The sequence below is a fragment of the Acomys russatus genome, chromosome 6, assembly GCF_903995435.1.
Source record: "Acomys russatus chromosome 6, mAcoRus1.1, whole genome shotgun sequence".
NCBI lineage: Eukaryota > Metazoa > Chordata > Mammalia > Rodentia > Muridae > Acomys > Acomys russatus.
The window spans coordinates 63,221,470-63,236,428 of record NC_067142.1 but is presented as its reverse complement, the minus strand read 5'-3'; the positions used below and the strand labels follow the sequence as shown (position 1 = coordinate 63,236,428).

The following is a 14,959-nucleotide window of genomic DNA, read 5'->3' as shown; positions in this document are numbered from 1 at the left end:
CCCTGGCTATGGGATTTGTGACTGGCTCCCCAGAGAGGACGGATGACACAGCACAGAGAGTAGCAGAGGCAGCTTGCTTTGCTTGGAACCGTCCTTGTTGAGGTCACCATGCTGAGAGTACTTCTAATGCTTAAACAGAGGGCAACTTCTTCTTTGTAGGCAAGCCAGCCCTAAGGACAGGGAAGGGGAAGCAGAGAGGCAAAGTGAAAACAGTGCGGGGCGTGTGCAGCTGGCGGCATCTGCTAACCAGGCCTTATCTTTATATAGAAAGCTTTCAACATCTTCAGGGCATTTTTGTGGGTATTAATTCATGTACAGAGGCCAATCGCTATTATTAGTAGTATTGAGCAAGGTGCAAAGGAATGCATTAAGTTGGCTCCGGTATGAACTAAGCTCAGCTAGGTAACGGGCACACCAGGACCAGCTGTAGGAAGTTACTGTGAATTCTAAAGAAATTACTGTGAACGCCTCCAAGCACAACCCCGGAATCTACAGGCTTCTGGAAGGGATGAATTTTATGCTTCATCACGATATGGAAGATGACATAACATAGACAGTATGTGGCGAGTGATCTGTAGATACTGCAGAAGAGAAATCTATAAGAGAGGAAGCAATAGGGAGCCAAGAACCGAACATCCCTAGGAGAGCTACATTAATCCCACTGTGAGGGTGCAGCTCCTGTGACCTATTCCTCTCTCTCTTAAAAGGTCCCAAGACCTTTCTAAACTATTATAAAAGGAATCAAATATCAGAATGCATTTTTGGTGGGGACAAACTACATTGAAAATATAACAGCCGGGGAAAAATTTCAAAAGTAAAATTAGTAGCTGTATGTGTTGGCAAATTCCTCTAATCCCAGTACTCGGGAGGCAGAGGCAGGAGGAGCTCTGTGAGTTCAAGGGCAGCCTGTTCTACAGGGCAAGTTTTTAAAAATTTTTATTTTATGTGCATTGGTGTTTTGCCTGCCTGTCCGATCTTGGAGTTACAGATAGTTGTGAGCTGCCATGTGAGTGCTGGGAATTGAACCTCAGTCCTTTGGAAGAGCAGTCGGTACTCTTAACCACTGAGCCATCTCTCCAGACCCTACAGGGCAAGTTCTTATCTCTTAAAAATAGTAACCACACAATTACAATTTAAGGGATGTTTTATATATATTTTTTATGTTCATTGGAGTTTTGCTTGGATATTTGTCTGTGTGAGGGTGTTGGGTCCCCTGGAACTGGAGCTACAGACAGTTGTGAGCTGCCATGTGGATGCTGGGAATTGAACCCTGGTCCTCTGGAAGAGTAGACAATAGTCTTAACCATAGAGCCATCTGTCCAGGCTCACGTTTTCTTTTAATATGATAAAAAGAAAAATGTGTACTTGTTGGTACCTTTTCCCCTTAGCCTCATTTGTTCCTTTAACAAGCACACATCAGGTACAGCCTACTTGTCATTCTCCTCAGGAGACCTTGGGAATGTAGATGTAAAAGTGGTGTCTCCTTTATTCATACAAGGAGCAGTCACTTGAAGCCCTACTATGTGCCAGCCACTGTCCTAGGTGTTGGGGTGTAGTAATTAAAGGGGGGAAAACTGCAAGACATGTTCAATTCAGAGTGGGCCAAGTAAAATGAACAAATAGGTCCTCAGACAAGAGTGTCTTCATGGACAGAGGGATGGGCACACAACTAGTTACATGATATGGCACAGTTAGTGTGGTGTCTACAGTGGCCTCTAGGTGGTAGGTATATATATTTTTTGTTTTGTTTTTCTAATAATTTTTGTTTCTGTTTTTGGCTTTTCAAGACAGGGTTTCTCCATGTAATAACCTGGCTGTCCTGGAACTCTCTTTGTAGACCAGGCTGTCCTGGAACTCATAGCAATCCGCCTGCCTTTGCTTCCTAGAGTGCTGGGATTAAAGGCATGGGCCACGATGTTTTGTTGTGATACTTTTTTGTTTTTGAGACCGAGGGCTTTTTGTGTAGCCTTGGCTGGCCTGGAGTTCACAATGATGACCAGGTTGGCCTTAAACTTCCAAATTGGCTTGCCTCTGCCTACCAAGTGCTGAGATTAAAGCTGTTTGCCACTGTACCAGGCCTACATATATTGTTTATTGCAAGATATTTCAAGTACCTTTGAAATTTTGTGTTAAAATATGGAAAAAGCCAGGAGTGGAGATCTGGGAAAAGTTCATGATGTAACCTTTATTTTCCGCTTCGCCCTTAGCCACCTACTACCTCCATATCAACTTGTAGACTCATTAACCTCCAGATTCCAACAGGCCTCATGTTTAGGGGAAGGCAACCCACCCACACTAGCTCTGTTGTTTGACGGGATCCGGTCTAGCCAGCCTTTCCCAGATGCCTTCTACAGGCACCAGGCAGCCATTCTCATTTTGGTTTCCTGGGAATGAAGTTTAGTGTTGGAGGTGACATAAAATATTTCAAGAAAAGAACACCTATAAGGTAGATATGGTGGTTGGCGTGTGTCTGTAACCTGGTCACTTGGGAGGTGGAGAGTGGTGGGTCAAAAGGTCATCTTCACCGATGTAGAGAGTACAGGGTTATCCTGGGTTACCTATTCTGTCTGAAAAGAACAAAATAGCCACAAAAGCAAGAGTGCTTATGCCTTTTCCCTTTCTTTCTTTCCTTTCTTTCTTTTTTTTTGGGGGGGGGGGTTCCAAGACAGGTTTTCTCTGTGTAGTCCTGCCTGTCTTGGAACTCTGTAGACCAGGCTGGCCTCAAACTCAAGAGATCCGTCTGCTTTTACCTCCCATGTGTGGGGATTAAAGGGGTGTACCACCAACACCACTACCTGGCTAAGTCCTTATTGTTTTCTCACTGAACAATTGGAAGTTTCTTCCTTTTTGTTTTTGAAGTCAGCATGAAGAGAGGCTTACCATGCCTGACCAAGTAGCCTGATATCCTTTGACGATGTTTTCAAGACTACCATCTACAAGAAAGGGTATGCTGCCTGTGATCCCAACACTCAGGAGGCAGAAACAGGAAGATCTCTGTCAGTTTGAGGCTAGCCTGGTCTACAAAGTGAGTCCAGGACAGCCAAGGCTACACAAAGAAACTGTGTCTTGAACGCCCTCCCCCCTGCCCCAAAAAAAAACCCCAAAAGAAGAAAATGTGTAAATTCTTCTAATTTTTTTTTCAAAACTTAAAATTGTAGCATGGCAGTGGTGGCACACACCTTTAATCCCAGCACTCTGGGGAGGCAAAGGTGGGGCGATCTCTGTGAGTTTGAGGCCAGACTGGTCTACAGAGTTCCAGGACAGCTAGGGCTATTAAACAGAGAAACATTGTTTTGAAAAACTAAAACCAACCAACCAACCAACAAACCCAAAACCCAAAACAAAACAAAAAATCTTAAAAGTTGCTTTATGTATATAGTTGTTTTGCCTGCATATATGTCTGTGCACTGGTGCTAGGCAAGGGTGAAGAATGGGTTTCAGATCTCCTGAAGCAGGAGTTAAGAGCTGTGCGCTGAGTCAGGAGGGCGTGGTGGCATACACCTTTAATCCTAGCACTTGGAAGGCAGGGGCCGGTGGATCTCTGAGTTCCAGGCCAGCCTGGTCTACAAAGTGAGTAGGACAGGAAAAAAAGAAAAAGAAAAAAAAAAAGTTGTGAGCTGCCATGTGCATGCTGCGATCTGGACCTGGGTACCTCTTGGGGAGCTGCCAGTGCTAACTGCTGAGTCATCTTTCCAGTCTCTTGAGCCCTCATTTTTAGGGCCCCATCTGTTCAGAGTTCAGAGAAGCAAAGATTCTAGCTAGCCCTACCTTTTAGGTGTGCCTAGCAAAACTGCCCTTTCTGGTTCAGTCCTTTAGGAGTCTTTTCAAGCCCTGATACAGGCGCTACAGTGATATTCAGGCATTGTTTAAAGATTTTTACCTATGATAATTCATTTAAGTCCTACAAAAATCCTAGCGTGTGAGCACTTTTATTCCCATTTAATAGATTGGAACACCCAGGCACAGTGGACTTGTTTCTGTACCTTGATGTGAATTGAAGAAATCTGGCTCAGGAGGTGAAGACTCCTCCTTAGTCTTTATCTTCCTAACCAAGTGACTAATTGCCTGCTTGTAATAAACTAGGTCAGTTAAAGTCATCAATGAATCGAAATGGCATAGGTTTGTTCCTATTTTCATTAACCCTAGCTCCACGAGGATTTTAGTACTGGAGATCTAGGATGCTGTGGTGTAAGAAGGGCGCTGCTTTTCCAGGGAGGAGGACCCGTCCTCGAGTCAGTCTTCTCTTAGGGAGTCACATGAGGACAGACCTGCCAAAGAAAATGGCACTTGGGGGTTTCCAAGACAGGAAATCGCTAAAGTCAAGCAACTGACACACTATTTTGGCATACAGGGGGTCTCTGAAAACACAAGTTACATTGTTGATAAAGGGTCCAACGCATTAACTCTGCTCCATCTCCATCTCCACAGCCTTTTCCAGTTTCGCGTCTCAAACCTGAGGCATTTCCTCCATTCTCTGGTCTGCTTAGCAGCCTCTTCTCGCTTTTGATCTCTTTTGAAATAGGGACGCAGGGTGGCACCTTAAAACGCTGACCTAGCCTGTTTCTCGACTCCGTCCGAGAAAGGGTTAATCGGGCGGGTGGGGAGGGGAGTGGCGCTCACACCTTTCCCAGAGACCTCCGGCGGCGGCGGAGCCCGGGCGGGGCGGAGGCTGGGGCCAGACTCCTGGCGAATAGCAGCCCGCAGCCCGCCCGGATTGGAGCAGCCTCATCACGCTGACCTCTGCCTGGGATGTAAACCCCACGGGCCGCCACGGGCACAGGAGAGCTCTCGGCACCTCCGGGAAAGCCATCTCGGCCTCTCCCCACCCCCCTCCCTCCCCGCCCCGGCTCTCGCCGTGGCCGGCCCAGCCTCGACCTCGGCGGCTACCAGCGGCGGCTGCGAGGAGCTGAGCGAGCCCGGTCGCGGGCGGGGAGCGTGCGTCGGTTCGCACAGGCTGCGAGAGGAGGGGCGGCGCGAGTCATGGCCGGGGACAGCGAGCAGACCCTGCAGAACCACCAGCAGCCCAACGGCGGCGAGCCCTTCCTGATCGGCGTGAGCGGGGGCACGGCCAGCGGCAAGGTACGGGTCCGCGCGCCCTGCCCGCCCGGCGGGTGGCGCATGTGGCCGGCGCCCGCGGGCCGTGTCAGTTGCAGCCTGCCACCGCGTGGCCCGCGCGATCCTCGCTCCCGGCCGCTCAGGCTCGGGGCGCGGCGTTGGGGACCAGAGAGGGGACTGGTACGACCCAAGGGTCCCGAGTGCTTGTCTTTCCCCTGCCCCGGACCCAGGGAGGGTGCGCGCCCTCGCCGGTTCCCCGCGGCGGCTGTGACTCGTGGTCAGGGTCCTGTGGGGGAGGGGCAGAAAGCGGATGCTTATTGTTTTGCATTTCGGGGACAGGGGCAGGGGCTTACGGGGCTTCCCTCCGAGCCTCGGTGCGTTCCTCCGCCCGGCCTGGCCTTTGCTGGCTGCCCATGCCCGTGGGCTGTGAGGGTGACCGGGATGCGGGAGGTGGCGCGCCGGCTGTCGGCTACCTGAGGGTTGCAGGATTTTTTTCCGGGAAAGAGCCGAAGCCGGGTGGGTGCAGTTACAGATGGAATGACAGCAGGGTTGCTGTTTTTTATGGTTGTAAGAGAAAATGGGATCGGTCTTAGTGAGAAAGTTGTACTGGCTCAGTGCTCTTCGGTGTCCGGGTCTCTCGCTCCTTCGTTGCCAGGGAAGGGGCTACCGAGTCTGACTTTCCGGGGAACCTCTTCTCCTCCCTTTCCCCCCCTGCAAGGCAGCGAGGGGCGTCTTGGCTTCACCTTGGGTCTTTACTGCAGGTGGAGAAGGGTGGAGCCCTCCCAGATGGTTCGTTTTTTACTCCCTCCTCTCTGCCTTTTAAGATGTGGCTGCTTGATCGCCTGCCGTTTAACAGCCTCTAAGTTCAGTGGGCGCCTGGGGGATCTGGGCGCCGCGTGCGGCCGCTGGTGAGGCGGGATGGTTAGCCCCGACGCAGGGGAGCGTAGAGCAGGAAGGCTGGATGGCGCCATGAGACGCGCGCCACGCGCCACGAGGTTTTTGCTTCCAGCCCATTTCTCCTTGGCCCCTCCTCCATTTTGATTTTAACGCATTTTCCCTCCAGGTCTGGAATACTTTATCCCAGCAACCCAGACTCAAGAGTTTTGTGCTGTAGGACTCCGATATTGATGAAGTTCACCTCCTGTTTGGCTTCCATGGCTAGGAGGGACTCTTCAGATTTCTGAACTTGGGTTTTTTGCCCTTTCCCTTTGAACATGCTAAGTTTAAAAATACATTATCCACTAGTGCGTCTAGGAATGCAAAGCAAAACCAGGATGCTAATTCTATCCGGGACTCCTTATCAGCTCCTTTCAGAATTTCTGCCCCACTATTCTTTTCCCACAATTCCTGCTGTAGAGGGGCCTTTTCTAATTCATGGCTGATATTCCCAGAGTAACACCAGGGGTGAAGCTGGGGTAACATGTTAGCCTAAAGTCTGGTCCCCTTAGTGGAGAAAAGACTTTAAACTTGCAGATGAGTGGAACATTTAGAAACAAAATGACCTTGGCAGGCACCTAAATAATTTAGTTGCCAGAGAGGCAGAAAACTGACACGCTCGCTGAAAAGGTGAAAACATCTTACTCTGTGTTACTTTTTCAGTGACTTGCATCGCAGGATGGGTTTTAAGGGTCGCCTATATAGCTGGAGGTGGGAGGGGCGGTTAGCCACTGGGAGTAGCCAGCTTTCTGCTGACCTGCTTCTCATCCAGGAGGAATGAGAGGAATTAAGAGGGAACTCCCAACGGAAGAAGGGTCTCTTCATGCAGTTTTCAAAATATGCTTTTGGGCATATGATGGCTTGTTATGGCCAAAGAATAGTGTGTGTGTTTATATATTGACAATTTCCTGGCAGGCATGGAACTCATTATATTGGTAGGCTGGGTTGGCCTCACTCCCAGAGATCCACCTGCCTCTGCCTCTTTACTACTGGGATGAAAGGTGTGGGCTACCACACTAGGCTATGTGAATTTTCTTTTTTCTTGTTTTTCGAGACAAGGTTTCTCTGTGTAGCCTTGGCTGTTTTGGGCCCACTTTGTAGACCAGACTGACCTCTGAACTCACAGAGATCTGCCTGCCTCTGCCTCCCAAGTGCTGGGATTAAAGGGGTACACCACCACTCCTGGCACAAATTTAATTTATTTTATTTTTGGCTTTTCGAGAGACAGTATTTCTCTGTGTGAAGCCCAGGTTGTCCTGGAACTCATGCCTCTAGACCAGGCTGGCTTTGAACTCAGATCCACCTGCCTCTGCCTACACCACCACTCCTTTCTTTGTCTTTTACTTTCTGTTTTCAAAGTCAACATGAACAAACCGAATCTCCTTTCGGAGTCAAAACCTGGTTCAGTAGGGGCTGGAAGCAAGGCAGGTTGATATCCTACTTTATGGATAAAGGAATTTGGAAAAAGAAAGGGGTTAAGAAAAAAAAATGGCAGTATGCAAGGAACCCCAGAGACTCCAGAGGCCAACAATCTAATTACCTGTTTTAGTATTTATTTTTTGGGGTGCTGGTGTCACCTAGGAGCTTGCTCATGCATCGTCTTCACATGTACATGAGAGAAAAGAGGCTGAACTAATAATGTATGCAGATGACGTAGTTAGTGGCAGCAACTGGCACTCCGCACTCCGGCTGCTGGCTGTAAGAGCTGTGACCTGAAGCGCATCTTCCTGATGTCACATGGGACAGACTGTATGGAGATAGCTAAGAAGGAACACCAAGGCTCACATCTGCTTAACCCACAGTAAATGGAGGGACCCTGCAGCCCTGCACCGTGGACCCCAGTTTTCTCCCTTTAATCTCTCCTTCTGGAGAAAAGACCGTTCGTTGGAGGCCTTTTCCTATGAGACTCTCCTTGTCTTAATATTATGGCTGTCCAGAGTATAAATATTTTATCTCAGACTAAATTATTTTGGTTGTAGAAGGCAAACATTGCAATGCTTTAACCCCAGCACTCAGGAGGCAGAGGCAGGTGGATTTCTGAGTTTAAGGCCAGCCTGGTTTACAAAGTGAGTCCAGGACGGCCAGGGCTGTTCCACAGAAAAACCATGTCTTGGAAAAAAAAAAAAAAGAACAAACTGGGGTTTGATTCCTAGCACCCCAGTTCTAGAGGATCTGATACCAGCTTCTGGCCTCTGCAAGCAGCACCAGGCACACATGTGGTCCACATACATACACACAGACAAAGCATTCAGACCCTTAAATTAGCTGAGTGAGGTGGTGCACACCATTAGTCCCAGCACTTGGGAGGCAGAGGCATATGGATCTGTGAGTTTGAGGCCAGCCTGATCTACAGAGTGAGTTCCAGGTCAGCCAGGGCTACATTGTGAGCTCCTGTCTGAAAGAAAGGAAGGAAGAGAGAGAAAGAAAGAAAGAAAAAAATCCTCTGGGACTGTAACTCCATGATGGAGCTCTTGCCTAGTTTGCGTAAGGTCCCAAGTCTGTGTCCTAAACCCCAAAACATGAAGCCACTTTGCGGCAGATGAGAAAGTTCTTCTGACCTTAATGTTATCAAAAGCCAGACTCTTATTTTCCCCCAAACAGTAGGTTCAGATGATAGCAAGAAATAACACTGGAAGGGAGGTGGAAATAAAACAGACAGCCCACCCCTATGCTATATATGTTTTTTCACTGTGGTTACCATTCCTTCTCATGTCCTTGACCCATAAAGACAGACTCTGGATCCACTCCTTGTCACACCATCTCAAGTGGTCTTCCTTGTGCTAGCTCTCGCTGTCACTCTCCTTTTCACAGACCTTGATGTCTCTCCAAGACAGTCCAGTGTCCAGGTCAAAAGCGTCAGATGTGGTCCTGGGCTGTGTATTTTGCCCATGTCTAACTAAACCGCTTTCACTGATAGCATTGTCCATGGTGCTGTCTACAGTGGCCTGCAGTGCGGCTGCTAACTGCTTCCAGAAGGGCACTTGTCACTCAGGATTTTTCTGGTTCCATCAATCAAGTCTACTGGATTTTTCCCTGTTACTGTGCTTGGCTCCTGACAGCTGCTTCCTCCAGAGCTTAGTGTCCTTAAGAACCACTGAAATGCTATTATTTTTGAGGTGTGTGGAGGGGGAGGGCAAGATAGCCCCCCCCCCCCAAAAACCAAGATTTTTCTGTGTTCTTGCTGTTCTGTAACTCTGTTTACCAGGCTGGTCTCAAACTCAAGATCTGCCTGCCTCTGCCTCCCAGGTGCTGGGATTACAGGCATGCCCCGCCTGAAATATTATGTGTTAGTGGAACCTAACCTGACACCGGAGAGAAGGTTCCCCCTCCCCACCACCCCACCCCTGAGGGTCTGACTGCTTCTAAACAGCTCCTTCTGTTTTCTCATCATGAGGCTTTATCATGAAAGAATCAAATTATTTCACTCCTTTATTGGTGTTTCAGGCAGGTTCCCTTCTAGAGGAGACAATGGAAGTCTTGACTTAGAGACAGAGATGGACCTGGGACCCAACTTTTCTGAATCTGCCTCATTTGAGCTTTTCTGCAAATGGTGACCACCCCTCAAAGGTATTTTTAGGGGAGGCTGGGCTGTGAGTAATGCAGGACAAGCGGTCCCCACTGAGGTGTGGGCTGATACCTAGGCTAGCTTGACTGTGAGTCAGCATCTGCTTTTGGACTGCCTGCCTCAGAATGCTGTAGAGCCATGTCATCCTGGCTTGTGCTGTCCTGTTCCTGGGACCTCTGCTGCTCCCCTTCTATCCAGTCGGCTTATCCCCATACCCTTTCAGAGAGGTGTTTCCCGGGCCCAGGCTCTGTGTGTCTTTGTTCTTTGGGCAGGCACTGTGTAGTTTCTTCCACCTCCAAATTGTTGGCTTGATCTTGAGGGGTGATGCTCCGGCCCCTTGTGTCCTTATGCCAGTCTCATGCTCTTTTACAGTCACCCCCACTAGGTGTGCCGTGCTTTTTCTCACCCAAGGTGGTCCTCCCTACTGCCCAGCTTCTCCTAAAATTCTTTCGTTTAGTTCAGTGAGCCACACTATGGGGTGAAGAGGCAGCAAACCCCCAGCAGCAGCTCTTCCCTGCTGCCTTCCCTTGGGGATGCCTTCCTTTCTTGGCCTTTGGTTGAGCATCTTTGAAGTGTCCTTTCTGATGGCTACCCCCTGTGGTCATCGCACTCCCTCTTAGTGTATAGGGTTGCTTAGGTCTTGAGCTTAGTGTAATTTCTTTGTAGAATCTTGCTTTCAAATTTAAAAAGAAAAATGTTTTATTTATTGTGTGTTGGTAGCCTGCGCATGCACAGACCTGATGGAAGGAGAGAACTGATTCCCACCAGCTCTCCTCAGAGTTGAGCTTTTATTTGCTTTTATGATGTAGACAGCTCACATTTGTGAGTTCCAGTGAAACTGTGAGGTAGCACTTTTTGCTCCTGACTTCTGTTTTGGTGAGGTTGAAACTGTTCAAGGTCTTTTAGGACTCTTCTATTTTTTTATTTTTATTTTTTTTGGGACAGAGTTCCTCTGTATTAACAGTTCTGGTGTCTTGGAACTCACTCTGTAGGATCAGCCTGGCCTCAAACTCATAGAGATCCACCTGCCTCTGCCTTCAAAGTATTAGGATTAAAGGTGGGCGCCACCACACTGGGCCCTAAAAGTTTATCTATTTATTTATTTTTTGTTTTTAGAGACGGTTTCTCTGTGTAGCTTTGGCTGTCCTAGACTCACTTTATAGATCAGGCTGGCCTCAAACTCACAGCGATCCACCTACCTTTGCCTTCTGAGTATGGATCACTGTGAGTTCGAGGCCAGCCTGGTCTACAAAGCGACTCTAGGACAGCCAAGGCTAACACAGAAAGACCCTGTTTCGAAAAAACAAACACAAACAAACAAACAAAAAAAGGCATGCACCGGCAAGTTTATTCATTTTTATTATGAGCCCCCGTATGGGTGCTGGGAAGAGCCCTGGTCCTCTGGAAGAGCACCCAGTGCTCTTAGCCACACAGCCATCTCTTCAGCCCTCAGTTATATAAGTCGATACAGATGTTTGAGAGTGTTTTTATAGTGGACTATATTTTTCTTGCCCTTTAAGTAATTTTTGTCACCTTTATCATTAGATCATCTAACCTAATCATGTATAAATCACATATATGTAAATTATAAGCATAATCCATGTTTTTATGAAATAATGGAATAGGAATTATGAAGGGATGGAAGTGGTGAATGTTTCTTTAGTGGTAGAGAACCTTTGGTTCTTAAAATATTTGCAATTGAAATCTGTCCTCCACACTCTGAGGTGGTTCAGTGATAATCTGACTGTGGGCTCTGGGCTCTGGAGAACTGACCCTTAAAATGTATGCTGTAGCATGTGTGTCCACATACTTTATGTACACACACACACACATACACACACACACTTGTAAAAAGCTTCTTTAGAATGTCCAAATGACAGATGAAACTGAGCAAATTGTTTTCTTCTAATTTATTTTGTGTTATGTGTGTGAATGGTGTGTGTGTGTGTGTGTGTGTGTGTGTGTGTGTGTGTGTGTGTGTGTAGATAGAGGACTACACCCTTGGGAGTTGGTTTTCTCCTTCCTCCAGCTATGATGTGGGGATGGACATGAAGTCCCAAGGCCATCTATGGGCCTCAACCTGCTGAGCCGTCTCCCTTCACCTCTCGCATGCTGGCCATGCAGGATGTGCCACCACACAGATAATTGCTGTATGTGGTGCTGGGGATAGAGCTCATGGCTTGGTGTATACTACAAATTACCCTACATCCTCAGCCCAAATCATGTTTGATTCTCCGATTCTTGGGTGACTTAGTGACATTAGTTTAGATACGGAGATTTTGGATCTATTCAGTCTCCTGAATATTGATTTATTGACTGTCATATGAACTCTTTTTTTTTTTTTTGGTTTTTCCAGACAAAGTTTCTCTGTATAGCCTTGGTTTTCCTGGACTAACTTGGTAGACCAGGCTGACCTCGAACTTACAATGATCCGCCTGCCTCTGCCTTCACCCCCAATTATGCAGAAAATCTTGTACAGTTTTATTTTTTTCTCTGTGCATCAGCTGTTTTTGTAAATTAAGGTACTACCATAAAAAATTGGAACCATAAAAATAGATAGAAAAACTCCTTGAGACATCCTTATTTGCACTATTTTAAAATAGATTAGAAATTTCTGCCATCAAGGCCGCCTAACAATGGGTGCTTTCTTTTGTTTTTGTTTTGTTTTGTTTTTTGAGGCAGGGTTTCTCTGTGTAGCCTTGGCTGTCCTGGACTCACTTTGTAGACCAGGCTGGCCTTGAACTCACATCGATCCACCTGCCTCTGTCTCTGGAGTGCTGGGATTAAAGGTGTGCGCCAACACGCCCAGCATGGTCTGGTTTTTTTTAAAAACTTGGTTTTTGTTTTTGTTTTTTCAAGACAGGGTTTCTCCGTGTAATAGCCCTGGCTGTTCTAGACTCACTCACTTTGTAGACTAAGTTGGCCTCAAACTCACAGCGATCTGCCTGCCTCTGCCTCCCGAGTACTGGGATTAAAGGTGTGTGCCACCACTGCCCGACTAAACTTGTATTTTTAGTTGAATTGTGTATGTGTGTGTGTAAGATGCTCCAAGAAGCCAGAGGTATCAGATACTCCTGGCGTTAGAGTTACAGGCAATTGTGAGTTGTTTGGTGTGGGTGCTGGGAATTGAACTCTGGTCAGTATGTGCTCTTAACTGATTGAGCCATCTCTCCAGCCCACTGTGGGCCTTTTAAATTTGTGCTGTGTTTTATATTGTGATATCAACATGATCCATAATGTGGGTCCTGGGGATTGAACCTGGGTCTTCAGGCTTGCTGGAAAAGCATCTCTACCCACCGAGCCATTTGCAGCCGCCACAGCCTTTTACCGGTACTTCATTTTATTTTTATGCTTGCCTCTCCGCCTCCCCGAACGCTAGGATCACAGTTGAGCACCACTGTGCCCGGCTCCTATTAAGTAGGTTTAAAAGCTGTTATGAGCTGGCATGTGCCACAGTGCTCAGCTGACTGTTTTGAAGGAAGACTGGAAACCCCTGCCGATGGAGAGGGAGCTCCAATCCGAGCTTGGGAAAGGCAGGCCTTGGCTTTGTAAAGTGAGGGGAACTGTTAGGTAGCTAGATGGGGAGCAGTAGCCTGTCAGGCCCCTGGAGATGGGTCCTCCTCCCCTGGGCGGCCTGAATGCTCACCCCTTGCTTTCTGTAGTAACACCTGAAAGCCGAATGCTCACCCCTTGCTTTCTGTAGTAACACCTGAAAGGGAAACACAGCAGCTGCCCCTCCTTAGCCCTCCTGATCAAAGGAATGAGAGACCTTTGGCTTTGGGTGGAGACATTCTGATTGCTCCAAAGATAAAAACCCCACGGTTGTCTCCTGAAGAGTTGCGTGAAATATGTAGTTCACCTGAAGAGGGGGAGCATGGGACAACAGGACGGACTGCTTATTTCCTCAGTGAGACCATTACTAGTTAGCCTTCCCAGAAACCCCACTCCTCTTTGAACCCTGCTGGTGCTTGTCACCCTAGTACTGGGGCGGGGGGTATGGTAGAGGCCCAAAGACTTGGGTACTTGCTGGCTTGCCTGCCTTCCTGCCTAGCTAAATCAGCTTCAGGTTCGGTGGGAGACCTTGTTTCAAACAGGTCAAGAGTGATGGCAGAAGTCACCGTTCTTTGATTGCCGGCTTCCACAGATACATGTACATACACATGCACACATATGCACACCCCAACTTTTTTTCTTTTTCTTTTGGAGATTGGTCTCTGTAGTCCTGGCTGTCCTAGAACTTGCTATGTAGACCAGGCTCACCTTGAACTCAGAGATCCTCCTGCCTCTGACTCTGGAGTGACTGTTGAGATTAAAGGCTTGCACTACTACATCCAGCCACAATCAGAAAAAAAAAAAAAAAAATTAAAGGAAGATGTCACAAAAAGGCTCACAAGGGGCTGTAAATGGCTCCTTTCTGTTTCTCCAGGAGGGACCCTCCCTAGCTGGGAGGAGATAACTCAGTTATCTTAGTTCTAATAGTCTTAACAGTTGACTGATAACGGCCAACTTTCACTTCCTTGAGTGTTTGCTCAGGACCCTCCTGACCAATCCCTCTGCAAAATGTATTCAGTAGACAGGCCCGGCTCTTGGGTTAATGGCCAAAGGATGCAATGCTTCTTCTGTCCAGTTACATTGTCTTCTGACAGTTTTTTTTTGTGGTGTTATGGTTGAACACAGGACTCGTGCAAAGCATGTACTCCCCCACTGCACTGCTCTTGAGCCCCCAAATACTGAGTCAGCATCTCAGCCGGTTTGCCTTGAGTGCTGCTGGGGACCTGGCTAATGCTGTTCACACTCTGTTTTCTCTTAGTGTGAGTGCACTTGCCTGATGGCTAGATAGATGCTTGTCTAATGTTCCGTGTAGAAAAATGATAAAAAAAAAAAAAAAAAAAAAAAAAAAAAAAAAAAGCTGTAGAGTGCATCTCTTGTCACCTTCTCTCAGCTGCTATCCATTTTGTTTAGGTGAATGCTAATCAGTAGGAACTGGATAGGAAGTAGATCCTCAACCCGAGCATAGACCTTGTAAGCCCAAGCAATTTCTTGTAGGAAAAGGTACAGCTGCCTTGCTTGGAGAAAACCCACCTGCAGGGCCTCAACAGGGGCCAGTTATTTATTTATTTGTTTGTTTTTTCGAGACGGGGTTTCCTCTGTGTAGCCTTGGCTGGGCTGGACTTACTTTGTAGACCAGGCTGGCCTTGAACTCACAGAGATCCACCTGCCTCTGCCTCCCAAGTGCTGGGATTAAAAGCGTGCACCACCACCGCCTGACCAACAGGGGCCTTTTCTAAAAGGGATTGGAATTGGGTAGTTTTTTCTTTTTTTCTCAGACAGATCTTTTTAGATTTACTTATTTGTAAGTGTGTGTGTGTGTGTGTGTGTGTATGTATGTATGAATGAATGTGC

General features: G+C 47.6%; 1 protein-coding gene across 1 annotated transcript in view; it reads left to right on the top strand.

Moving 5' to 3' along the window:
- Positions 1 to 4,662: 4,662 nt before the first annotated feature.
- The window catches only part of Uck2 (uridine-cytidine kinase 2), a 65,556-nt gene continuing 55,259 nt past the window's right edge, over positions 4,663 to 14,959 (top strand). Inside the window, exon 1 of the mRNA XM_051147785.1 lies at positions 4,663 to 5,079. Within this exon, the coding sequence (XP_051003742.1) occupies positions 4,981 to 5,079 (99 nt within the window). The 5' untranslated portion in view covers positions 4,663 to 4,980. The remainder of the gene's footprint in view (positions 5,080 to 14,959) is intronic.